This window comes from Rhea americana, unplaced genomic scaffold (assembly GCF_003343005.1).
Source record: "Rhea americana isolate MKP2758 unplaced genomic scaffold, rheAme1 scaffold_139, whole genome shotgun sequence".
NCBI lineage: Eukaryota > Metazoa > Chordata > Aves > Rheiformes > Rheidae > Rhea > Rhea americana.
Window position 1 is genome coordinate 1925240 of NW_028185472.1, and position 27121 is coordinate 1952360.

General features: G+C 42.4%; 1 protein-coding gene and 1 long non-coding RNA gene across 3 annotated transcripts; one reads left to right on the top strand and one right to left on the bottom strand.

Moving 5' to 3' along the window:
* The first annotated feature begins 79 nt into the window (after window positions 1–79).
* LOC146599566 (uncharacterized) lies at window positions 80–4937 on the top strand. Its single transcript, XR_014894998.1, has 2 exons — window positions 80–461; window positions 4512–4937. It is a non-coding gene; the product is annotated as an uncharacterized LOC146599566 (long non-coding RNA).
* A 5674-nt stretch (window positions 4938–10611) lies between these two features.
* POLR2L (RNA polymerase II, I and III subunit L) lies at window positions 10612–14855 on the bottom strand. 2 transcript variants are annotated; one of them, XM_085298501.1, is made up of 3 exons: window positions 14786–14855; window positions 14268–14375; window positions 10612–11046 (listed from the first exon to the last, which is right to left on the bottom strand). In XM_085298501.1, the coding sequence occupies exons 2-3, from the start codon at window positions 14360–14362 to the stop codon at window positions 10938–10940; spliced, it is 204 nt and encodes a 67-aa protein (XP_085154627.1). In that variant the 5' UTR covers window positions 14363–14375; window positions 14786–14855; the 3' UTR covers window positions 10612–10937. The 2 variants fall into 2 exon arrangements, with proteins under 2 accessions (XP_085154627.1, XP_085154629.1); XM_085298503.1 differs by having other exon boundaries at window positions 14763–14814.
* Window positions 14856–27121: the final 12266 nt, after the last annotated feature.

Genomic DNA, 27121 nt, shown 5'->3' on the forward strand with positions numbered 1-27121 from the left:
ATAGACAGACTTCCTCCTGGGGAGCCAGGAGAAAGGCGAGAGTTCCCTTTTCATCTGTGTGAAGACAGGCTCCGGAGAGCAATGCGCCAGGTGTGACACATCCAGGTCATTATCTTGTTTTCAAGGCTCCATCACAACAAGTTTCTCWTGGAAGGATGCCTTTGCTTTCAGAGAGCTTATTCTAAGCTGTTGGGAAGATCTGGGCTTAGTCTGGGAGGAGGCTAAAAAGGATGAATATGTGGGATAGTGAAAATCAGTGGGTGCCTTGCTTCTGTTTTGAAAGGAATATGGTGGAGGAAGAAGATAACAGTTGATTGTAGGAAGAGATTAACACAGGGAAAAGACAGTCAGAAGGGACAAGGGACCTGCTACAAGCCACCTGTGAGAGCTGAGCTTCAGCGGGAAAGGTTTGAGGAGAATGCGTTGTCCCCCTGCAGTGGGGTGATTCAACTGTTATCCGGGTAAGTGCTCATTTGGGCTTTCCCTCTGACGCCAGAGCGAGGGAAGCAAGAGATCTGCCCGGGGTTTGAGAAAAATGTCCCGCCTCTTGGGCAAGTGTTACAGGCATGGAAGGGAAGAAAATACAGAAAGGCTTCTTCTTGCTTCAGTTATTTCACAGGACTGTAGCTGTTTCTCTCTGACGACTTTTTGCAGTGCTGAAATGTCCACCTGAATTTTCTGTTATGCATTTGTCTATTTATGTGAATAATTCTTCCTGCAGCACTTAATAAAGAGAAAATCTCTGATGTTTTCTGATGAGAAGAAACCTCATCCTACTCTGTTCCCTTACTGTGAGGGATGCTGCCTAAAGTCTGTCTGCATCTAGCTATATTAAATTCACTGTCTTCTTTTGTCAGCTAAACCTGCAGTTTTTTAAGAGGAGGAGATTGGATTTGTCTGACACAATCTCTTCTTTATGAACCCAAGTTACTTGTCGCTCACTGTTGCTCTCTAGTAAGGTTCTGACATATTGATCCTCTGCTCCAACAGCCAGGCTCGGAGTGCGCTTGCTTGCGGCAGCATTGACAAATGGATGACCGCAGCTTCGGGGGCCTTCATCTGAGGCAGGTGGGCACAGCCAGATAGCACAGGGCACGTGAAAAAGAGGAGGAAAGGTTAAAATACTGCAATGGATACTTGATTATGACCTATAAGGGTGAACAAAGAAAGTGATTTTGTGTGGGCCACTACCCTCGCTTGTAAGTGTCAGACCTACGTGTGCTTGCTCTTCTCTTCTCATCGAGCAACTAGAAAAGGATGAAGCTGCTTTTTCAGATAYTCTTTGGAAAAACAGATGGGAAAGGTCTGGAGAAAGTGGATTAAGAAAGAGTAAATGGAATCGCACCTCTTCCTAAAGCAAGTTTATTAAGCAAGTTGCCTGCAGGCACCAACTTCCATGTATCTGTGTCCCAGCTTTATCCGTTTCATTTGCCAGGACAAGAACAGTGCTGAGAAGATGATGTACCTTTTCCCTCTCCTTATTGCCCAGAGTGCCAGCCCCTGTTGCTCTGCTGTATGATCCTGCTGACAAYAGTAGATCCTGTTTTCTGAAATGCCTTGAAGAAGTGACTGAGCTAGAAGTCCCTTTAGGACAGACAGGTGAATTTTGTGCCTTTTGCAAGGGCCCCGTGCCTCTACTCCTAGGCTGGCAAGCCTTCCTGTGGCAGCACGTGCAGGAGCTGCCTGGACTTGGTTGGAGGCTCTGCTGGTGCAGGTCTGTCCTGCGTTGTGTCACTGAGGTACAATCTGCTGGTTGGTGTTCATCTTTATGCTGAATGGCAATTTTCAGTTCTCCTCCCTCTGCGTCCGCCACAGTCTGCAGGCTACTGTCCACACTGATAGCCCCACATCTGAGGTCTATGCTGTCATCTGCTTATTTTACAAGAGGTTGTGGGAATCCACTCAGTAGGCTTAATTAAAAGCTGCTATCTTCTGAGCTGACAAGTTAAGGCTGAGGAAAGATCTGCAAACAAATTCAAAATAAATTAATCCTTAGACCTTCTACTGCCTGACTGTGGTGGTCACTCATAAAAGCTTAGCTCTTCGTGGTGGCCCTGGGCCCTGGAGTGGCTGCTGGCTTCTTCRCCTGTGTGAGCAGCCATTGGACTCCTTTCTCCCGCCAGCCTGCACACGTGAGTTGTCTCTCGCTCCACATCCCTCTGCTCCCTTCGTGCACTGCGCCTCCTTGTCTTATTTTTGATGAGCGCTGCGGGCTGCTTGCTCCTGCCCTGGAGAGCAGCGCTCGGGAGCAGCTCGGCACTTTCTAGGCATCTGGTCCCAYTCATTTGGTGGGATTAAATCCAAGCTATATTGCATCTGTCTAAARGTTTCCTAGGGACTGAGGGCTCAGCTTCTTCCAGTAGCAGCATCTCTCCTTGCCTCTRTAACTTGGTCACTTTAGATGACTTTAATACAACTTTTTAAAGTATATATTTGTATCTAGTAAGCCCTTGAGTACAGCAGAGTCCCTTTTATATTGAAATTCAGGCTCCTCAATAACATTTTATTATGAGGCTTGCTATTTTTGGAATTGCTGTTACTCTGTTAYGAACAAGACACCTAACATCTTTCGATATGAAATCATTAAGGCACAGCAGACTTCATTACAAGGGCATTTTTCTGGATTATGAACAAATCAATACCACCTACTAATATCACAGCCTAGTATCTGGCTACAGTTGTGAATAGCATATCCAGAAAAGAACATAGTATTCTTCTAGCCTCTTCTGCTCCACTTTCAATACCTTATTTACTGTTTTCTCCCAAGCTGTTGTGATAGATTTATGTGTAGACAAAATCCAGAGGTTGTTTTACCCTGAGCTACCTGAATATTGTAGCTTTTAAAATACAGAAGAAAGAAATAACTAGCTTAAGTTCTTGATATTGGAGTGACCTCACATGCAATATGACTTTGCCACTTCTGTCAGTGGAGCCCCTTGGAAGTAAATCCACAGAGAACTAAGGCACGAGGCACTATCTGGTTTCATTTAGCTTATTACATTCAGAGTTTTGAGTAAGTTTCAGATGCTTCAAGACGGGAAAACATGTGGGGGAGGGTGCTGGGAGGCAAGAAAGATGAAGATAACTTATTAAATGCCCCCAGTAGAAGGAGGAGCCCTAGAAGGGCCTGCACAGGGGCTGCAGTGGCCACCAAGGTCCTGGGAGAGGTCCCAGCCTCACTCCGGATTAGCAGCCCTAAGCCTGGATCTGGCTTGGCCATCTCTGGTTAAGACAAGGGCTGTGCTCAGTGCAGTTGGTGGCTGTAGGGCGGGCTGAGCTCCTTTTCCTCGCTGCTCAGCACAGCTGGGCTCAGTAGTCACTTGCTGCTCTGGCTTTTGCTCCAGCCACCAAGAGCCATGTCTTGAGACGTCTCCTGCTGCGACTGAAATGGGTAATTTCTCCATCTTGCTGCTCATCGCTTTCTTGCAGCATGTGATGCCCACTTTATTCAACAGCAGTTCAGGTGGCTGTAACCAAAGTTGTTTAGGCCAACGGCATCCATTTCTCTTTATTTATTACAAGCAATTATTCATCAGTGGAATTCAATTATTACTTTTTGCCTTTTTAAAATGTTGCTTAACGGACAAGAACAGCCATTTGTCTAGGCTGCATTTAATGCTGAGTGGATCCAAAGGGGGTTTTCTTTGAGCCACTTCAGCAATAATAATAATAATAATAATAATAAAACAAGTTAGTGAAGTGTGGAGCTGTAGGCCTTCTCTGTAATGATCCGAAGCACTCAAGCCATTATTAACTTAATGCTTTCATTTACTAGATCATTCCTGAAGGAAGACCTCCTGGTCAAATTGCTATTGCATCTTTAAAAAAAAAGTAAAGTTAATAATTGTTTCGGCTGCACAGCTCATTACTAGGAAAGGCCTATAGCTCAGAGCAGCACTAATTTTGTTTCTTTGTTTTTAAATTTTAAGGGTGAATTTAAGCAAAACCTTTGTTATACTTCCAGCCCAGACATTAGTTATTCCATTACTGCGTATAAATTTATGAACTCAATTATAAAAGTTCCAAACTTCCACTTTCTTTGGAAATAGGAGGCTTGCGGGCTTCTCTATACTGCAAAACATCACTATATTGGTAAACAATTGGACAGAGCTCTCCTAGCTGATATGTGAYGGCTAATCAATATTGGTAGGAACAAATCCTATTTCATCAGTGCAGGCCTGAACTGCAAGTAGCTGGTATTGCTCTGATTAGCATTTGTCTGGACATTTTCTTCCTTCCCTCTGCCAGTCCTGTCCAAAAGGGAACATACTTTGACCACAGACAGATCTTGGTAAAAACCACTTGTCAGCAGCTTTGGGTAAATAGCTGCAGATAATGGGGCCTTAACTGCTTTCTTGCACTTTGTAAACTGCTGTGGACAGTTGCTGCCCATCTCTGCTGGTTTCTGAAGGGCTACAGCAGACCTTTGGTGCAGGCAAGTGAACTGAGGCAACGCACGTGGGACTCGCCAAGCTCAGTGATGAATCTGATGTTTGCTCTGTTCTTGTTAGGGTCTGTCCCTAACCATACACCCAAGGTGAAGCATTTTTCTTCTACAAGAGACGTGAGCGATTACATCATGCAAGGACGGACAAGGGGCATTTCCCTGACTAATGTGACCTGCTTAGGGAAAGCAAAGAGAGGATGCGACCGAATGGACCCACAGCGCACTGACATYGGAGGAAAGACTCCCATTAAACCTCATGTGCTTGGATCAGGTCTCTGGAGAGGTGTTGGTGAGGATAGGGACATTTATGTTAATCCCCAAGGTAATTCAAAGTTTACAGATTACACRACGGTGAACTAAGAGCTCCTTTATAGAAAATGTGGGAAGTGGCACATAGAAAAGTGTCAGCACCAAGTGGTGGGTTCTGAGCACAGTTATTCTAATGCTTGACCTGAGTCCATTAAAGCACTGACATATATATATATATATATATATATATATGTATTTTTATATATATATATAAAAAGTAGCTCTTTTTGTTTCTTTGAGTGCTTCAATTAGATCTGCTATTAAAAGAAGGGCAGCTGACTTCCAGAGTGGGTATTCAGCATTAGTCCTTTCTATCTCCAAATTGAGCCCATGGGTGGGAGGTTAATTCAAAGTCATTAGTGCCTATGGAAAGTCTTGACCACASTCTTTGCTGCTTTCTTTGAAGTCTACTGTTAACTGCCTGTGTCTTKTACTCCCAGAAGTATACGTGCTTTTAGCTTTTTGTCACTCTGTTYTTTGATCACTGTTCGTTCAGCTCCTGAAAGCAGAAAATAATGAACCCATTTTATTAAAACACTTGCTTCATATTTGGGAGTTATGGATAAATGAAGAACTTTTCTGCAGGAATATCGTGGCTTGGCAGTTACAAGACATGGTAATTTGCCAAAGCCCATGGAGAGCAGGTACATCAGAAAAGAAACACATGCAGTGTTCAGGGACTCCTGTCTTCACCCTGGCTACATGGGGAGGAGGCCACCGACTCGCCAGCCAAACCTCTGACGATGCATATTCCTTTACAGCAGCAGGGAGCCRGCTCCCCCGCGGCGGCAAGCATGTCCGCAGCGTGGGGCTGCGCTCTGATCGTTCAGGGCCCGTGCTGTTCTGTCCCAGACAAGGTGTGTGGCCCGTGGCTGTGACTGACGGCTTCTGTGTCAGCACTTGTGTCCTTCTCCTGTGCCAGAGATGCTTACATGGCCAAACAGCTCACGGTGCTGACCCTACTGGAAGCAAATCCCACGGCCAGGCTGAGGATCCTTGTACATGGCCGTCCCTGGCCAGGCAGGACGGGCCCTCGGGGAGCAGCTGGCCCTGTGGCTGTCTTCGAGGCCGGGGACGTGCAGATCTGGGGCTGGATGAGGGTGTGTGCCACGTTCAGTGAGAGGCGGGGGAAGCTGGCACTCTGCAGGGCCAGTTTTGTAGGATGACCTATGAGTTTAGAAGATGTGTGTTTGTGGAGAAGGAGAAATAAGATGGGGGCAGGAAACCTAATGCTGAGAGTCCTGGGTCTACATCCTGGGTATATTTCCAGAGGGAACTGTTAAGGAGAAAAAGGTGAGGGTTGATATGAGACCAACTCCTATGGAAATACTGTGCTGTTTCCAAGCTGTAGCCTGACGTGCAGCCTGTTGCGCTGCAGCTCCTTCCGGGTGGCCTGCTGGGAGACAATCTCCCTGAAGCCAAAGATAGTGTCTTAACTTTTTTTGAAGTCTTATGTGCCGGAGGTGCATAAAGCTGAGGTCTGCTGGAAGATCTGAAAGCTCTTTGACCATCTAAGGCTTGAGCACCTCAAACAGCTTTTCTTAGCAGAACTTAATAAGACAAATTAATCCTGGACACTTGACTGGTCTAAGGCACCGCATGCTGCCTGACCATTTTAAGTCACCTTGAAGTTAATGAAAAGATTCCCGCAGACTTCAACGGGTGCCACATCAAACTGTGCAGAGCTTTAAAGCTGAATTCTCAGCCACGTGCCCCTCCTTGCTTTTCAAATATCTCTATTGGGCTGTTCGTATGGGACAATTAAAAACGTTCACTCACTGGATAGGAGAAATCAAAGGAAAGCGAAGCTGTGACGGATTATGACAGAATCATACGGCATGAGACAAGCTTGCGACGTAAACAGGCTGAGGCAGAAAGCAAAGGCGTCTTCATCATCTGGGCAGTCAGAGCCAGCGCTGGGCAGGGCCAATGTTGCTCTGGAGATGTCTCACCAGCGCAGTTCCAGGATTAAGAAAATACCAGTCCAACTAAGCGCTAGGGGGTACACAGAGTTTCTTTGGAGGAGGGACTAAATAGAAATACTACTTTCATACCAGGATCAGTTTTGAGATTAGATACAACTTGTGATTAAACTTTTAGAGACATACAGACTGTTTTGACAACAGGGGTTGCTGGTGATGGAGACTGTTTATTTATTTTTTTCTCTTCCTCTAGAGCTATTTGCAGGGAAGAGGTAGCTTGGATTCTAGAGCCTCATAGTTTGCTATTGATAAAATGCAGATTTCTAGTCACAGGCCTAGTCAGGTATCCCTACAGAAAATTATTAAAAGCTATGGGGTTATCCATGGTTGTAGATACAGTTTTCAGAGCTTTTTTATTATTAGTCAAATRGACAAAAAGCTTATAAAAAACCTCCATCTTGAATATCAAATTCTGGACTGCATTTGSGGAAAAGGCATTGAGGGGCATATTTCCTCTCAGTGTGTCACCCTGTGATGAGACTGTCACAGAGGTTGCTTTTTAGAGCAAAACTCCTTYTGAAATGTAAGGCCTGAGACTGACTATGGATAAGCATGAGGAGTACTTATTTCCTTCCTGCTGATGGACTCAGAACTATGATCAAAACTTTTTTTTTAATTGTGATTTCAACATACAAAAAGCTTTTCAAGCATGCAAATAACTTGGTGTTGATGCTCCAGTTAGAAGTAGGAACTAGGATTCAACAACCACACATTTTTCCTGTACTTTAATGATCTCCTCTCCTATCAGATGCTTCTCAGTCACTGTTTCATTTTTATATGACAATAACATGTAAACATCCCGACTGAGGGTTCCCCTCTGCCTCAGGGAGATTGTAATCCAGGTTACTGCAATTCTTTTGTTGCATTTTTGACTTTTTTTTTCTTTGCAATTCCTAATTAATGTGATCCCTACTACATTCTTTCAAAACCAACTGGAAACATTTTAAAAATATAAAGCAAAAAATTGATTACAGAGCAGCAGTGGAATCTTTGGTATTTCAGCATTTTTTTCCAGTTGATAGATTTCTGCATTTAATTAAAGGCTGCATATTCAGAAGCATGACTTCTTGTTTTGCTGCTTCTGCCTATTTGTTAATTATGCTAYGGAGAAAAGTTCTTCTAAAAGCAGATCCAACATGCTTATGTTGTTAACAGCTGCAGAAGCAAGCACAGGAGAAATGGCAGCAGAAAGGGAATTACTTTCAGAGCTCTCATTGTTACCACAGAGCAAGGATAAAATCTGGGATTTCTAGAAAGCCATTGAAAAATCCACTGACTTTTTTAGAACAGGATTTAAACTCTGGTTCTGCTTTTAACTCTTCTAAGGAGAAAAGTCTTCAGGCAGTCTTTCACATGAAGGCCTTAATTATTCATGATAAACTGTTTGTTCAACTACATTACAAAAATGGCCTTTTTTCTCCCTGATCTTACATTTGCAAACTCTTGAGGAAAAGTCATGMTGCAGACAGGCTGGTTGATGTGCTGCAGGGAGCAATTTTCATGTTTGCTGTGACTTAGTGTGGCTCCTCTTTCTTGTTTGCTGCTCTTGTAATAGCTGTCTGATGGAGCGATACCAGGCTGAGTTTCACTGGCTTCCACTGCGCTTTCTGCCTGAGAAACAGGAATCAGAGCAACATTTTCTCTGAAATTCTGCATGAGGCCTGCTTTGTTTTTACAAATTGCATCTTCACTACAGTATTTAAGAGCAACAGCTTTTCTTGTCAGAAAACTTAAACTTGTGTTGGCATCTGCTTTGAAAAGGAATGTAATATTCTAAAGTGGCAAACGGATTTGCAGACTTTGTAAAAGCAAATTTTGCTTTTATAGCTAGAGATGAAGTACCAGCAGTTCCTCTAATCCAAACCATTGGCACTGATGCAAGACCGCTGTCTGTGCAGCATAGGTCATGGCTACCTCAGCCAGGGGTAACAGCCAGGGCTATCGCACTTTCTCAGCACAGCCCACTGAACAAATGCACGTAGCCTCTTCCCAGCATTTGAGCTTTCTCTGAACAAGTTAGCACGTATCTTCATGTAACACTCCACTGGAACACAAAAAAGTGTCCTGAAGGAGTTTGGCTTAGAAAGGTCATCCTGTATTTCATAATATTCCTTTTAACGCACAGCCTTGAAGAGACATAAAGCTTCCCTCCACCTACCCCAATGCATTTAGCTAGATAAGCTGGAAGGCATGCAGAACATAAGCTATCCAACCAACTACGAAAAAAATGCTAGAATTAATTGCTTAATTCTCTTCGCATTAGGATACAGCATATGGGCTTAAAATGTCTTAAGTTTTCCCATATTCAGCAGTTCTTCACTGATCTACTATCTCACTGTAGTAAATTGAAAAGCAAGTTCAAGTGTAAAGATTTGCGGAGTGATAGCTAAAGGCAAGCTTTTCTGCAACTTATTTTTTTTGAGACAATGTAGTTTTAAGGTTTGTGCGTAAAGTTTGACTCAGTAGCAACATTACCTAATCAGCAGCTCTGGAAAATCACCTTTGTTCAACTCAGCTTCTTTGGGGTTCATCAAATACATAAAAGAATCTACAAAAATACTTTCAGTCTAGTAGCTGAAATGCAAGTGCCAAGAGCTTGACTGTACCAAATAACAGGCTCCAAGTTAAGGGATTATCATCTGTTCCAGACTACTTTTATTAGGCTGCTATAGCTATGATTTGTCCTTCATTTGCATACAAACTAAATTTGCATTTAAATAAAATCCTGATGGCACAGATGTATGGATTGCCCTCCTCTATGCTAGGGGAAGGTGAGTGTGTCTGCATGTGCGCACACAAAGTTTTACAATGGGAGTGAGGTGTTTTCTAGATATCAGGTAATGGCATGAAACAGGGGCCAGGCTAGCTGACATCAGAAGGGACCTGACCATGAGCCTGCAATGTGCTCTTTTCAGTGATGCTAAGTGACAGGACATGAGGCAACAGGCACAAACTGAACCACAGGAAATTCCCACCTGAATATGAAGAAGAACTTCTTTACTGCGAGAGCGACAGAGCACTGGAACAGGTTGCCCACAGAGGTCTCCTTCCCTGGAGATATTCAAAACCTGCCTGGATGCCATCCTGTCCACATGCTCTAGGGGACCTTGCTTGAGCAGGTGGATTGGACTAGATGATCTCCAGAGGTCCCTTCCACCCTCAACCATTCTGTGATTCTGGTTCAAATCTCTGCAAGAAGGGGGCAGATGCGAGGCAGATAAGAGGGCTGTTGGCAGCGTCAGCGCCATCTCTCAGCATGTGCTGTCCCAAGTGCACAGGTGGCCTCTCTGCATTTAAGCCCAGCAGAACCTGTGGGGGCCAGGGAGCATGTGACTTAGCCAGCCGCTCCTGCGCTACATGCACAGCACAACACAAAGTGARGCTAATGAAACGACAAACAGGTCAAAAGCTTGCAGCTGTACCAGCTAAGGAGCAGCACAGAGCACTTGGCAGGATCAAGACTGATCATGCTCACTGTGTGCCTGCATAAATTCTCATAAGTTTTACTTAAGTGCAGGCACGGACACACGAGCACTGCTCCCTCTGATTTACTGTTTTCTTGTAATGGACTAACCATAGTGTTTTAATGAAAATGAAGTTGTGGGTAGAGACCACAAATTGCCTTGAACTTCAGTGGAAAGTGCACTCTACCAACTCCAGAATTATTCAATAGTCATGTCTGCTCTTACCAACCTAGCTTACCCCTTTCCCTATTGCTGCAGCTCAGAACTTCAGTCCCATTTTTCTAACCCATCCTTCCTACCTGTTGTGAAACAGAGAAAGAATTTATCAGTAAATAACACTTCTGACCTCAAAGAAACAGGGAGAAGGAAATGCCAAGATCCAAGCACACATTTAACTCCACCCAGCAACTGTAGGGAGACTACAGAGAAAGACCTCCTTTATTTTAGCATTTTTCATACACAAGTTTACTATATTTTATAAAATAAAGCTTTACTTTTGCCAGCAGAAGCATCTAAATGTTAACTTAATCTCCAATTCTTGATTAAATGGGCTTCATATTTCATTGGTTTCTCTGAAAGAAGTTAGTGGATGGAGGCAGTGTTTTGTTCAGAAAATAAAAAACTCTGAATGATTGCAGTACATTTAAAGGCTTGCATCCTTTAACCTCTGAAGTCCAATTTCAAGCTTAGTACTAGGGATATGATCTGCACATCTTGCAATACATCTTTTTCATCTCATTTCTCCAAAGGAGCATAATTCAAAAGCTTCTCAATCAGATCCACATGGGCTAGGAGCATTCTGCGACAGCAGTATCTCTTCAAACCAAGGGCATCCAGAGCATCTCTATTAACAAAGACGAGAGGGGTAGGGGGGAAAAAAGTCAGAAGCATTTTTAAGTATTCCTAAAACATACTGATTACTTTGAGCTTAGTCATAGAGGAAAGCTTGTTTGCAATTTAAACCAAACAACTGGAAAATTTAGCATGAGTTGCTAATGTTCTTATTCATTACTGTCATTGACAGAGTGTTTGCCTCTTCTTCCAGCCTGCAGAAGAGCTCATCCTCTGTTAAATGTTGTGTGAGCAACAACTACCAAACCTTCAGAGGTAAGTCTGCATGATTCCCATTGGAACGGAACGGTAATAAACTAGGTCTTAAGAATTGCCTCTTCTGAACTAGCACGCTCACATGGGCATAAGTTTGTCATGGAGTAGCAAGATTAAGTGAGATACAAATATTTTGGTTTTGGAAATAAATTTCTGGTCTTCATAGTTGAAAAACCTTAAAAATGGTACATTTTAAACTCCAATTACTTTATTACAGTAACTCAGTCTTCCTCCTCAAGCACGAATTTTTAAAAAAGAGAGGAGCTGATCTGGTTAAAAATCTAAGCAATCAAGAGGTGTGAGTGTACTTAACAGGAATACAGTTCTGAAAAATGTAAAGTCATTTCTTCTCTTAAAACCCTGTACAGTCCATAATTGTCTGTGTTAGGTACACCTCTTGCAAGTTTTATGGTAGCAAGTAGTATGAGCTTCTCATCAAAGCACTAGACCKCTTACATACTGGTGACAGCATTTACACTCGTTAGCACCAACCTACTAACTATAAAGCCAGTCTGACACTCATTCAAAATTTGACATTTATGAAATGGAAATAAATTCAAATCTTTAGATTTACATTATGCAGTGCAACAATCTAGCATTTGATAAAAAAGTTTTGTGAGACTGTAATCCTCCTTTAGGAAGAAGCTGATAGCAACTCTTTGTAACTGCTAATGACTGAAAAGAAAACTRTGTACAAGCAGGACCATGGTAAAAGGTTGTTTGGCTTCAGATTGTACAGCCTAAACACATGCAGTAAACTGGCAGCTTCTGTGATGCTGTCAGTTAGTCTTTTACCATCAAGACAGGACTGCTCCTAAGGTTTGTGTGCAATGTGCTCCTAAGGTTTGTGTGCAATGTGCTCAGTATCTTGAAGTGCTAGAATATAGCAGGCTTTTCATTTTAGAACTAGCATTTGCAAAATTTACTTAAATGTATAAAAAGGCTCCTGTATACTAGAAAAAAAGTTTATGAATAACATTACATGATATTGCTGAAACAGTTAAACAAAAATATCTGATTCCTATTAATATGTAAGATTTAAGAGTTATTTATAAAGTTCTGAACTTTCAAGTGTGGTTATTACAGAAACAGAATACTAATAATGACTACAACTTTAGAAGTCATATGTATTACAACGTTTCACCTAAAACAGTATCAACACTGCAGTTGTTTTCAGTCTCCTCTAGCTTCCATAGACTTGGAAAAGATCAGTTTGAGGAACAGAAGATTTTTCTTTTTTAAAACATAAATTGTTTAGACAGGTTTGATTTCTTCCATTGTATCCATCTGCTTCTCAAGTTATCAATAGTCATTTTAACACTGCCACTGCACCGTAACATTTTAATTGCTCAATAGCCATTAACTCAACTTCTGATCTTGTAATAATAACCTGAATAGTCACCCCAGAATTACAACGACCATAGCAATTGTTTTCCAACTAAGTATTTATCAATAATAATGTACATCTTTGTCCTATACAAATGTGAAAGAATACTAAAGGCAAAAGAATTATAATGTAATATTCGATAAATAAGTCCTAAATGCCACCAGAATAGCTATGATCATTTCTCAGTAATGCTGAAATTTATTTGCAGCTACTCATATGTTATGCTTTTTAACTCCATACATGAAAGACAAACCTGGTGCAGCATCTTTCTTGATACCTTTCATTTAACAGTTGCAGTATTCTGCTCTGCTACATTTAACAAATTCTGAGATTTAAATGCACTTCCAAAAAGGCCTCTCACTGAAGTGGTGAGATGCAAGAGGGATAATGAATGATTCTCACAGATCATTTGTTTAATGAAACTCATAAAAGGTAGTGGGAGACAGGATGGGATGTGACATCTCTTCCCCAGAAATTCTACCTGAAGCAGTGGAAAGCACAGAAATAACTTCCCACACRTTTAAAAAAGGCTTAAAAAACAAAGCATTCCCTCTCTGTCTATTCTCTGCTCCACTGTTTAGCATTTGAAAAGAGATAACCTAACCATAAAAAACTGTTCAGATTTACTTTGGAGAAGGGTTAGCAAAATCTGTATTGCTTATTCTGATAGTTCATAAACAGAAGTCCATTTTAAAACCTATTAGTAACCCTAACTATCTGAATAAAAAAGCAAATGCTGTTTTAATAAGTTATCCTTACTGTGAACCAGCAAAGGAAAACATGAGGCAACATTCCACTGAAGTGTTTCATCATGACTTCAGGAAGCTCCTTCAGATGGTGTTTTCCATTCTTATGATCTGTAAAGGTTACGTTTTTTTTTCCCCCTCCATACTTAAACTTGATGATAATGTAAATATTTCACAGAGTTACCTTCCATAGACTTCTTAAAAGTAGTCCCACCATAGCTAGACTCCCTATGAACTATTAAAAGACAAATCTGGTCATGCAAAGGACATGTATACTTCTTAAAATAAAACTGTTATGGTTATCAGTTAGGTATTTAGCACAGTTAAACTGCTCCCCTCCCCATCTCCAAACTAGGATTATGGAAATAAAATTAGCAAAATTAAACAGTAAGTATGAAATGCTTGTAAGGAAATATAAAAAGTGTGTACACTGCTTCCAAGATCAGTTATTTCTTCTACTTGTAACTTCCTTTCCCTTAAAAAAAGGSGGAGGGGGCACAAACACAACACACAAGTGCAAAAGTTGAATGTACTTTCTTCTTCCTCTTCTATACAAAGTTAAACATGTGAAACTGTTTGAGTTTCAAGGATGTGACCTGACAATTTCCACACTGCCACCCAGAAAGATTCAACAGATAAATGAACACTTCTTTAGCTCTTTGTTTAACCAGAGCTTTGAAGTTAAAACAGTTATCATCAGAATATATTTAAAGTTTTTAGGTTTTTTACAGCTGTTTCATTATACCCTGATGCTGCTCTTACATTCTTAAGGCATTGTGCTACTTCATCTAAAGTGAGTTAARGAAATACAGGAATAATACCCACCCTTCTGTATACTCTGCTTGCAGAAGGCCAAGATAGGCTTCCCATTTGTTTCCAACTATTTTGCCACATGTGAAACATCTGACCGGGATGATCATTTTTACACAGTAACTGTAACACATACAGATATAAAAGTGCAATATAATACTTCTGCAAAATGACTACGTATCACACCCACCTACGTAAATTTAAGGAAAGAAACTCAGGCCTGTATAAAWCTCAGAGAGCGGCTCCGCAAACTACACAACAGTACGCAAGAAGCGCAGCCAAAACGCGGGGGCGCTGAGTTACAGCGCCGCGACACGGCGGCTCGGATACTTCGGCGCCTGTTTTAGGCCACAACGGCAGGGTCAAGACGGGCAGCACCGAGCACCCCTGGGCGTGCTAGAGGTGGCGGCGGGGCCGGGCCTCCCCAGGGAAAGGCCAGCCGTAGCTCGCCCGCAAGCGCGACCGGGCAGAGGACGCCAGCCGCGCCGAGGGCCCCGAGCGCGCTCTCACCGGCCCCGCAAAGCAGCTCCTACCGCAACGGCTCCGCCGCGCTCCTGCAACCGCCGCCGGGCGCTACCACTGCGGCCGAGCCGGGGGGATGAGCTGCGCCGCCAGGCGGAAGGACTCTGTGGGCCGGCCGGGAGGGGGAGGCTCGCGCACCCCTCTAGCCTGCGCAGCCCGCTGGGGTGGTATCGGCCGATGTACGGCGTCGCGGGCGGCTCAAGAATGTGCTCGTTCAGGGCGGGTTTGTTTTCGCGTTTCGCGTGTGCCGCGCTGAGTGGCAGCTGGGTCGCCCGGAGCGCAGAGCGGCGGCGGCACCGGCGAGAGCGACATCCGCTCCTGCTCCTCCTCCTCGTTGCTAGGCGGGCGAGCGGATACTTGTTGCTTCAGGAAAGGGGCTTTTTCGGCTACGAGACTTCCTCTCCCGTCCTGGCTGAGGTACTGAAGTCGTCCAAGGTGGGAAGCGCAACTGGTGGCTGCAGCGCGGCGCCAGGGAGCGCTGCCTGGCGAGGGGACCGCGACGGGCAGGGCTGCGGGACCGAGTCGGGGTACGCCACGGGCAGCGCGCCCGCCGCTCCGCTCCCTCTGCCCCGGGCGAGAAGCGCCCGCCGCGGCTCCTGGGCCGGTTTAAGAGACGAGTGGGTGCTGTGACTGGAACAGTAGTGACCAAAGCTCTGTGACCGCAGCGGACAGAGCYTTCCGCCGCCGTCGGTGGGGAGCGGCTGGCTGCGGTGCGCGGGGGACGTCTCGGGCTGCGCGGCTCCGGGAACCTCACGCTGTAAGGGACGGGGAGAGAACCGCGGCACCCCCTCTCCTGCGGGAACGGAGCGTCGGGGGTCGCGCGGGAGGGGGCCCTCGTGGGGGGGCCGGCCGGGGGCCGCGCGACGGCCGTGGCGGCGGCGGTTCGAACCCCGGCSGTTCGAACCCCAACGGTCGGCTCGCGGCGGCCGTTCGAACCCCAACGGTCGGCTCGCGGCGGCCGTTCGAACCCCGGCGGTTCGAACCCCAACGGTCGGCTCGCGGCGTCGCTCGTCACCTTGGCCTGTCTCTGTCAAGAAAGTGGCCACAGAAACGCGGCTTCGCGGCCCCTTTCGGGGTTGCTGAATTTTTACGCTTCCCTCGGGTGGGAGAAGGCGCAGTGAGGGACCGGCTATCACTGCAGTTTATATCCATCTTCGCCTTCCCGCTCTCGATCCCAAGTGAGTTATCTTTCTCGTTCTGCACAGCCCAGGCAGTGTTTACTTTTTCTTTAAAAGAAATATCCCCCTTGAAGCTCGGTCAAGTTGAGGACACTCGTGATTTCAGGTTTTTCAAGAGCTTCTAAACTGGGATCAGATTGAACTTGGCAATGGCCCATATAACTTTTAAAATTATTCAATCTTGCTGTGAGCTGTTCRTAGCTAAAATAAAAATGATGCAGTTCAGCAGGAGCATAAGGTATCCTCAAGTTATTGCCTCCTGTTCAGGTATTGTGGTGCTACCTGCTTGAATAGGAACATTTTCCCTCAGTACCTGAGGGTCAAGGGATGGATGCTCCCTCTACTTAGGATGTAATGTTTAGTTGCAGGCAAAGCTGTCAATTTTATTGGGTATCCCAAGCTGGAAGCGCTGGTAGTGCAGGATAATACATCTTGAAATTGTTTACTGGTATTTCATTAATCTAAGGACAGTGGAAGTATTAGGCACAGATTGTGCTTAGTAAGGGGAAGCATTCTGTGATGACCACAAACTTCAGGAACAGGTCTTGCTATGGAGACTCTGGGATGAAGTAGTTGTCTGAACACTGTTGATCCTTGTTGTTCTCTTGTTACAGCATTAGGGTTTGCTAATTGTCCTTGGACAGAGTAGAAATCCTCCAAAAGTGTTTCATTTTCCTCCTAAAGTATCTCTGCGTTGATACCATGCACAGCACAGAGCCATTACTGTCTGACATATGAATAATTATGTCTTAATGCACAGCTTATGTTAATGCGTCTTTTGTGACTATTTTTTGAACGACTGGATTATCGACCCTCTGCACAGAGACAACAGACCTAACTTGAACTGTGAAAGAACAAATGCTTTCATTTTAATAAATAAGAATTTGAGACTGAAAGCGATTTTATGATTCTTACTGCTAATGAAAAACAAATTTTTCAGTCACGGGAACAATAATTATACTCGGTTGTGAACAGAATGAATTGACTTGGCATGGAGAGTAGATGAACCTCCTGTGATCTGTAGATTATTATCATTATTGTTATTGTAGCCGTAGGAGCTAAACTGTGTCTTTTCTTTTTATCCTTTTTTTTTCTTTTTTCCTTGGTTGAGAATTTAGAGAGTGTGCTTTGATGTATTTTCAGCACCAGAGCTCCAAAGTAATTTTCTTGCTGAACTGTGCAGTGAAGGTAGTTTTTCTGGAGATGGAAATTGGCAATTGAGAATGAGAAAGAGGAGATGCTGTTACAGGGGTTTCATGGTGAGCCATGTCATTAGAGATAGGTTAGAGTCTTACAACTGCCTTATGGAAATGTGTTTGTTTATCCCTCCGCCTCAAAAAAAAAAAAAAAAAAAAAAAAAAAAAAAACCTTTCAGACCTAGTTCTCAGATATGACTTGATTTGGCATCTTTTTCCAAGAAAATTATACTCTGCTGTTCTCGCAGTATTATTTTTAACATCTGTTGCATCTTTTCTGGATAACCTGATTTGGCTGGGTGATGGCCTTAAGGTTCTAATATCTTTTATGGCTCTAACTTCTTTGATCCTAGAAAATACAAGGATTTTTATGATCTGTGACCTGGAAAGATTGCTACATACTGAGAACATTCTCTGCTCGACTTCTGCTTAATCTGACTGTTTGCCAAACCACAGTAGTTTGTTTAAGAGTTGGAGTGTGTGTGTGTGTGTGTGGGGGGGGAAGTGATGTGCATACATGCAACTGTTAAGAATCAAAATCAGTGTTTTATGGACTGTAGTTCATGCTGATTGGTGCAGTTGTGCTACTTTGTCCGGTGTATAGTTGAGCCTCCGTTTGTGGTATTCCAGCTTCCAACTGCTGTTTTCCAGGTAAACTGGGTACTGCCCATGTTCAGCTGCTCCATTTTTGTACTTACTGAAACCAGGTCTCTTTAAACATCCTTCTGTGCTAGAGTTGGAGTTATTGCTAATTCTAAAACTGTGCAGTTCTTTCTCGGAATGTTTGTAAGTTCTCATCGCGTTTCTGGCCTCTTGCCATTTCCAGCAAGCAGCAGTCCTCAGACTTCTAATTCTTTCAGCCTTTGGAAGACTAAATCAGGGAACCTGTCAGAGTGCACCTCAATACTGAACAGAGGAGACTTGCCTAGAACTAACAGAGTTGAAATAAATTTGAAAGCTATGGACTGTTTTTCCAATGTGCTTTTGGAGCAGCATCARCTCTGTGTGGTTTTGGTGTAGCATTGCAGATAATAATGTATCCCACTTCTTAATTAATCCAGAGTAAACCTTCTGTCTGTGATCTGAACAACTTTTGAAAGCCAACAATATTCCATCCTACCATCACTGGCTGGGTTATGGCTCAGTGTTGGTATTTTTTTGTGGATTTAGACCTATGAAATGTGCTTGGGCATGATTGTTCTTAGCAGTGAATACTGAAATCCTTCAGCTGTGACTAAGAAGTAGATCCTCCTCCATACTCTTCTATCCACAAAATGCAAGGGAATACATTGCAGCTTGTTTAGAACACACAACAAAAAGCCTTGTCAGTTTAAGTGACCTGAGTGACTGAACTACTCTTAAAGTACTTTTATAGTTTGAGTGGTAAGAGGACTTCCTGCAGTTTGTGTTGGCAGATTGTCCTCTGTGACTTTGTCTTTGTAATTAGTGCTGTAGGAAGGAGCTGTGGGATCGCTGCACTTGTGCTGGTAGTTTAAGAAACTAATGGCTTGCAGCTGGGATTTTTTTTTTTTTTTTTTTTAAATTTTTTTTTTTAAAAAAAAGCTTTTTCATTGCATTTGATCAAGTTTTGATGTGCACCCTCATACTCTCTCAGGTCTGGAGGCTTTTCACCTTTCATAATTGTTCCCATTCTTTTTTTACTTTGCTCATTTCTACATACATGTAAAGATATGATTTGGCAGTTAGATATGAGTTGGGTTCAAGGAAAATAAATTGTTGTTTAAATTAAGGGCTTTTTAGAATGATTCTTTCTCAGTAAAGGGGTATTTTTGGCACTGTTGATCTTGACTTGTGACTTTCTAAAAACCTCTGAATACTGTATAGCCCTGTTGGTTCTGCTTCCAGTTAGAAGCTTTGTTTCCTGTTTCTTCCTGTGGTCAATTATAAAAACAAATGTTATCAGTTTTCATTTTGCCTCTGACTAACTCATCAGAACTGCATGCATGATTGCAAAAGTTGGTGGATTTGTATTCAGTGTTGTACTCCTAATCTTTCAACAAGCCATAGATGAAAGACCCCTAAAAGAAAGACTTGCATGAATGTTCAAATGAATGGTTAAACAGGACACTGGTCAGGAGCTCAAAAATGACATGGAAAACTCAACAAATAAGTACTTGAAGCAGAGAGATGGAGGGAGAGGGAATTAAGAAGAAAAACACAGGCCAAAACTTTGCTGCTGCTTTCTTGGGTGCATTCTCTAGTCCAAAACTATTGAATCCAATAAACTTGCTTTTGGGCTTTTTCTTATCCTGGCTGACTATTGGGAAGTGTGTTTTTTCATCCCTTTGCATAAGAGGGAAAGAAAAGTGGCTCCTTCCGGAGCTAGCTAGTGTGACCTGGGAAGGGCTTCCCTCCTTTCCTGTTGAAGCTTACTGAATCAAGGAGCAAAGACTAACCTGGAATCTTGATTTGTTTTTGCCTCGTACTTTTGAATGGGTACCTTTCCGCTGCGTTTTGTTTTTACCTTCTCCCCAGTTCATGGGATACATATTTATATGTGATAGTGGTGAGGTGGAGAAAGCCAAGAGGGAGAGGCAGAGATGGTAGTAGGGGGAAAGACTTGTATACTATGTAGAGCTTTATATTGTTTAGTTACTGCCATGCTATTTAATAGCTGCTCAGGCCCCTGGATTTAGTCAAACAAATACAGAAGCTGCTAAGCAAATGGAAATTAAGAGAAACATGTCTAAGCTGGGGATGTGGCTGCAGCTTCACAGTAATACCAGACAAGCCTGATGCTGATTTCATTAAAAGCAACATTCAGTGCCCCAAAGCAGGGTTTAATACTTACTATATATTTCTTTTAAATATGCTGACCTTATCTAGTAAGTCTGTAATATTTGTTGCAATGAAGAACAGCTGCTGCATAAATACATATATAATATTGGTTGCCAATTCTGAAAGCTGTGCTGAGACTGTGACTTGTTTGAAGTGGGGTTGTTATTAAAGGCAGGTGGCAGGATGTTTATTTTACACCTTGTTAATTGCTTGTTTTTCCTGCTGTAATTGGCTTCCTAATGGGGGTAGAATGCACTTGGTTTTGCACACAAAGCTTCATTAGTGACAACCAATGGGAGGATTCAGAGAGTAGGATTTATATAAAACATATCTATTGAGTAACAGTTGTCTCTGCTAAATAGAATATAGGAGGAAGTTGCATAGATGCATCAAAAAATGCAAATGTTTTGCCATAAAATAATGTAAGGTGTCCTTGTGTTAGATGTAAATCTTATTGCCTATTCCTTGAGAAGGGGAAAGGGTAGCTCCTTACTTTTGTGCGTCAGAGACTATGTTCTGCTTCACTGGACAGGAGTTAGACTGTCAGAATCCCAAGCACAGACCACTATTCCAACATCCTATGTCTAATCATAAAGATGTTTTTAATGATCCTTGTGGAATGTCTGGAAATAATTCATACTGAGAAGCTAAGAAACTAGGAGGAGATGGGGAACCATGTTAGTGCTTAGTAGTTTCCTAAGATTTATGGAGCCTTCTTTGCTGCTAATCTACATTAGAACTATTTCAAGTGTGCTCTCATTCACACTAGGCACTTGGAAGCAGTGAGTAGATATGGAGATGCATAGCTGGACCAACTGTATTTTCGGGATGTTGCTTGCTGGTCCTAAATGTAAGAGCTGGGCTGCTCTTTTGGTTTTTGTATTCTGACTGGTGATAGGTGCTGTGGAAAAGCTGTTCTTGTTTGAGCAATGCTTTTTACGTGGTATATGGGCTCCTTAGTGTAAGAGATTGGCCTAAGAATTGTATATTGATGGTCAGCCAGTTCTGTGCTTTTGAGGTTACTATGCTCTTGTGATAAGGTACCTGTAGAGCAGTCATGGCAGGCAGATGAGATGTAGTTTTGTGTGTGTGTGTATATATATATATATAAAAATGTATAAATGTATATGAATTATAGAAAAAGGTAGATTGCTCTTCACAGAAATGGCTTCTGTCACCCTTAACTCCCTCTCTCCCCCTTTTATTTTCTTAAAAGAATTGAGATGGGAATGGAAAAAATGCCTCTTCCTCAGCTCCTTACTTCTTCCGTACTTCATCAGATATCAGTACTTAACCAGTTTAGGGCTAGTTTTGTCTGTCATATTTGTTCTCAGCAAGGTCATTTCAAGGCAGAAGTGTAATCTTTCCTGGCCTCTGATTGACATATTTTTATAAGAAAAAGTCTTTATTACATGCATGTATCACAGCCTAATTGACTATTTCATGTCTAGGAAAAGAAAAAGCAATATCCTAAGGCAGCATTCTAATCAAAAGATCACAGGAAGCGCCCATCGACTCTGCTCTTCCGTGCAAGTGTCCTTGAATGACAAAATAATCCCCTTTTTTGAGGATAATGCTTTCTATTTCTGCAGAATCTTTCCTTCCAGAGGCCGTGGCTTGTGAAGTATTACTGAGGAGAAGTCAAGTATTGATGTTTGTAGGGAGAAGCTCCAAGGTGGTGACATTCTTCCATGTTGAAGGCAATCTGTGTATTTGCATTTTGCTTACTGATGTACTCTTGTCTCTGATGTACTTCCTGTATTTGGCTGGAAACTCTTTTCTCCAGGTGTATAAGTAGAATTTAAAGTGCCAATGGGAGAGAACCTGTTTGAAGAGACAACAGCAAAACAGTTGTCTTGTGATTGGGTGCCTTGGCACCTGTGAGCTCCCCAAATCTAATGGAAAGGAATAGGAGGATTTTCTAAATTATTTTTGAGGTCTTATCTTACAGACTGTTGCTGGATGTATTTGGAACAATGAATAAGAGAACTGTCCCTGCTGAAGGCCTTGTGGTGACGTTTGTGTTTGTGTTTAAACTTGTTGCTTGGGCTATCTCTTCCATCTGTTTTCTAGCCAGTCTTAATTCTTGCCTTGATGGTAATGAGAATCAAAGATAGTTGTTATGAGAGAGATCAAAGGTCCATCTTACCCCATACCTTGTCTCTGAAAGTGGCCAGCAGTGGCTACTTAAGGAAGCAGATAAACCTAAAGTGCAAGTGTAAAGTAGTATTTGAGCAGGGATGCTTCTCCCAATCTCCAGAAATGTGCAGATAATGAACTTCTTGAAACAAAGATGGCTATGTTTTGTGTTTTATGAAAGCCTTGTATAACTGCATTCTTTTTCCAGAACTGACTGGTTAGGGAAGGCAGTATAGTCCCTTTGATTAAAACCACTTACTCAGATTGAGTATGGCTGCCTATTATATCTGGGTTAAGGTACTATAGACACAAGATATCCTAAATCAACTCCCAAGCTACTCCTGCTGACATACCTGATGATCCTCCTCCCCCCTTTCCCCCCCCCCCCCGCCAAAATGTCCGTGTTGGCATGTGGAGCCTGTGATTTCCCTGGTATGTGGGGCTTCCAGCGTTGGCATAGAGAGGAGATGGACAAAATCAACACAGCAAATGTAATGTTATTGCTCAGATGGGCAGGCCATCATGTACCTACCATTGTGCTATCCATAAGGAACATTCCATTGCTCTGTTTATTGAGCTGCTTTTTTAAAAAATTAAAAAACAGCCAAATGTTTCATAAAATACTAAGAGGTACTGCTTTAGTGTCTCATCAGTTTAAGCATGTCACTTTGTGTGTCCTTAGGGTGATAGAGCTGATCAGCTTGGTGGCTTTCTCACCTTAAGGATATGTTAAGGCAACATGCTTTGTCTCACAAGAGATGCTGAAGCTATCATACTACAGAACCAATAACCGTAGGGGTTAAATTGCAGATTCTAAAATGAAACTTTGCAGAAGGGATACAGTTTGCTGTGATATGAATGAATTCTTTTTTGTTAGTGTGATATTTTCTGAAGAAACTTTAAGATTATATAGTGGTAGACACATACTTTATAACTGCTCTGTAGGAAGAAAAAAAATATTGCATATTTTGTATGAAAAAAACAAGAACTGTTATGCTTTAATAAGAAGTCTCTATGTTCTTCAAACTTTTTTATGAATATGGATTTTTGAAGCTGTTTTGCATGCAAGTTTCTTTGTTTTCATTCAAGAGCTAACTCCAGCATTTTAATTACAACACTGTAGTGGCACTGGAGTATAGATAGTTGGGAAGCAGTGGGGTGTAGCTGACTCAGGATTAGAAAGGTGAGAGAGGAGCTCCAGCTTGCAGGAGAGATGCACTGGAGGCTGGCGTGCTGGTGAAGTAGTGTGTTAGAGCTAGGACTGGGCTGTGGAGAGCTAGCTTTCACTGAGCTTTCCAGCATTTTTTGGCTCTACTCAACAATACTAGCATCTTCGGAGAAGCATATATAATAACACTTGAGTATGCTCTAACATACTGGGGTATGTAGTCATGAAGTTTGAATAAACTCAAGATGCAAGGGAAACTTGAAACCTGAATGTCCTGCCTGTTTACAGTGTATGTTGTGTTTTTAAATGTAGTAAGCAATGGCATGAGTCCTGTATTCTCTCTGTACACAAGTAAAACAAATGTGCACATCAGGGAACAGTTATTCAGGAGCATGTTCTGAAGGACAGTAGTTCCCTTGTCTGATCTGATACCCTGCTGCTGCTATGCTTTGTGGTGGTATGAGGGAATAATAAAGTAAAGCCTTCAATTATATGACCTGACCAGAGAGGGTTGTCTCTAGTGATTGATAAGTCCTCGGAACAGCAGGCTGATTGAGCTGTGCCCAGGGCCAAATGGGTTTTGGTTGGAGTTCTGCATTCATTTTTGGACTAAGTAAAAAACCAGCAGGATCAAGGTTGCAGATTTATTTGCAAACTGCCTTCAAATCCTTGCCTCATCTAAGAAGGCATTTACTGTACATCCCTCTGTTCTCTCCCACCCTTCCAACAGAGAAACAGATAACCCTTAAAGCAAATTCTTTGGAGAGTATTTTTTGAGGGAAGTGCTAAGCATTTGGAGGACCTCCAAGTTATTTTGACTCCTTAAATTGTTTCTCTCTCTCCAAAGTAGACATTAAACAGACTTCTTTCCTCCTTTCACCCCTGCACTTCCCTGGCCTGATGAGTAGCATGTTAAACGAATGTTATGGGACATTGATTCTCTACCTCCCTCCCCCAAAACACACACACTTTTCTTTTCCCATAGGTCTCTTATATGACTGCTTCACTTCTCTGCTTCATTTGTGATATTTGTCATCCTCTGTAGAGGGTTCTGAGAACTGATAAGCTTAGTATTAAAAAAGTGCTTGTATTTTATAAAAGGCTTTTTTTGTTCCTGTTCTGCAAAACATCTGTGAAAATGAATGCATGTGGGGGATTTTGCTTAGCTCTGTAATAAGTAAATCATGCAGTGGTTTACCTGTAGTGCAGGTGAACATTTGTTAGTCATGTGCAGTGTTTTACAAAGGATGCCACCTGTTTGCATCTGGACCAGAAGTGTATTTGGATGTATTTTCCTTTGGCCACAGGAGATCTATGTCAATAAAGGAGGAGAAAATACTTCCCTAGTGTGTGGAGTCAGTTTAAAGCAGAGATGTTCAGTTGTCTTAAAATACATGCTGAACAAATACACTTTCCCTTTTATTCCACTCTTCTTTTGGAGCAGCAAAACAAAATAGGGTGTGCSTCAAAGAATGGCTTTAGCCTCATCAACGTGCATCCACTTTGTGATGGAGGAAGTGTTTGTGGAATACTGGGAAGCTCATACTTCTGGCTGAAGGTGTTTCCCCTCAGCATACCATCGTAGTGTAGAGCAGTGCCCTCTTTCAAGCATTCCTAGCTTCAACTACAGTGGCAGTGGGCTAGGGCTGTGGCTCAATAAGATTTTTCTGGGCTGCTACTGCCACTTGGGAAATCTGCCTCTGTCAGAGTGAATCAGGACATCAGGAGGAAAGGGAGTGTGGGAGGACTGGGATTTCTCTGTCAGACACACAAGAAAATAATTTCTTCCTTGGAGAATGGATACAAGGATATCTTGCATCAGAGAATAGAAACTGCCCAGAAGATCCTCCTCTCCAGCTAGAGGTGAGGAAATGACAACCTTAAAAGTAGGGGAGAAGATTTTTTTTTCATCTGTGGCAGGCTTGTGAAACATTTGTTTTCTGAGTCATCTGTGATCTTTTACTATTTTGTTAGAACTTCTTGTTTGCATACTCTCTCTGTCAGTGAATGACTGTTCCATTCTGGCAGTGCCTTACTGTTTGAATTATGGTTAGGGCCAGTTTATTGTGGACTTGTTTGACATCAGTTTTACTGCTTCTTTGCAGTATTGCTCTGCTGCAGGATTGTCATTGCCGTGCCTTTTGGGTATCTACTCTGCTGTCAACTGACCCAGCTCTTAAGAGCTTCAAACACAGTTTGGGGATTCCTCTGGGAGCCTAAGGGAGTTGTTGGAGAAAAGTCAAATTCTCTAAGTTCCTGAGAAAGCTGTCATAAGCCTTGTGGCTGCTGGATTATATTCAAGCCCTTTATTCATGGGACCCATGATGAACCAGTGCTTGACAATAAAGGTTTCAGTTTCCTTTATACTGCATTATTGAAAGGAGAGGAAAGGAATTTTGGGTCAACACTATGTTGCTTTGGTCAGTGCAAGAACACAGAAGATTCTCTATATCAAAGATTTTACAGTTTTAGTAAGCCTTGTGTTTCTAGGTTCTGCCCCTCCTCCCTCCAGGCCCTTTCCCCATGCACTCGATTGACCTGTTACAGCTTCTGTCTAAGCAAAGTGATTTATTCAAAGTTGTACTGCTTTTGCACAGTGTGGTTGTAGGCAACTGGAAGCCCAATCTACCAGGCAATACACTGATTCTGATAGCAAATGCTCCTATGGAAGACCTGACAGGGCTTTACTACCTTATTAGTTATTTGTTAAGGTGAGGAAAATGGTATTTTCTTCCTCTTGGTATTCTGCCCCTCAGTGACTGACTAGTTCTGTTGAGTAGACTTTCATATATAGGTTGCAAAATCTGCTTATTTACCCTACATCCTCATTATATTTACTCTCATCAAGAGATTTGCCAGTTTGTTGTTTACCTATTTGCCTTTGTAGTAAAGCGAATGAAGGTAGAACCAGCCTATCTGCCTCCCAGAGAGCCCTTGAGTTTCCTTTTTGCTGCTAGTTCAGAATTTTATTCTACTTCTTGGTGGACAGTGTTTAGTAGAGCCACAATTTGAATAACTAGTGATTAAGTTTTCATTTTCCATGGGAAAGTGTTACTCCACCCTAACAGCTTTCATTTTGTGGAAATCTGTCCTGGTGCAACTGTTTCCCTGAATTTAGTTTAGTCCAATTGCCCTAAACTGTAATCACTGAGTAAAAATGGGTGGATTAAAAAGTTGTCCAGAATAGTGCTGAAATGCCAAGAATGTGCACTAAAAATCATTTCAAATACTTAAATTTAAAATTCAATATGTTAGTACATTAAAATTGTTTGATACATCTTCTCTCTGTTTGGAACTGAGCTGGGATGAAATCCAAAGCCATGCAAGATCCCTGGAGGGAAAAGCACCATGTGAATTGAAGGTAGAAAAGTCAGTCTGAGTTTCAGTTTGGCTTCAACTTTGCTGTTTCTGAATGTGTGCCAGCTATGGATGAACGGCACTAGAACAAATATTTGGATGCTACTGTGCAGCCTATGGAAGCTTGTATTCAGTGACATGCATTGCAGATTTCATATCTGGTCTGAAAAATCCTGTTTCTATCAGATCCTACACCACTCAATTTGGGCAATCTCTGAAACATGCCTGCAGCAGCTTGTAGAGAGCTTGCTTGTGTTCAAGGCTTGTTTTTGTCTGTTTCTCTTTGTTTTTGGCTTGCCCTTTGGAGATGCAATAATAAAACCCAGAAAAGCCTTCCTCAAAATGTTGCTATTGCAGCTGATATATTGATAATTTTAGCAGTTATTGAAGTGTTTAAAATTGGGAACTCTTGTTTCAAAATATTTGAAATATTTGAAAACTTACATGTGTTAGAACTATAGTAGAGCTAAGCATTAGGTTATCTAAGCGAGGTCAGCAAGTGAGATGGGT

Coding starts and splice junctions, on each gene's coding strand:
- POLR2L (XM_085298501.1), bottom strand. CDS start 14,362: ATGATCATCCCGGTCAGATGTTTCACATGTGGCAAAATAGTTGGAAAC. Junction 11,047..14,267: donor CAAGCAGAGTATACAGAAGG/GTGGGTATTATT, acceptor CTTTGTTAATAG/AGATGCTCTGGATGCCCTTG.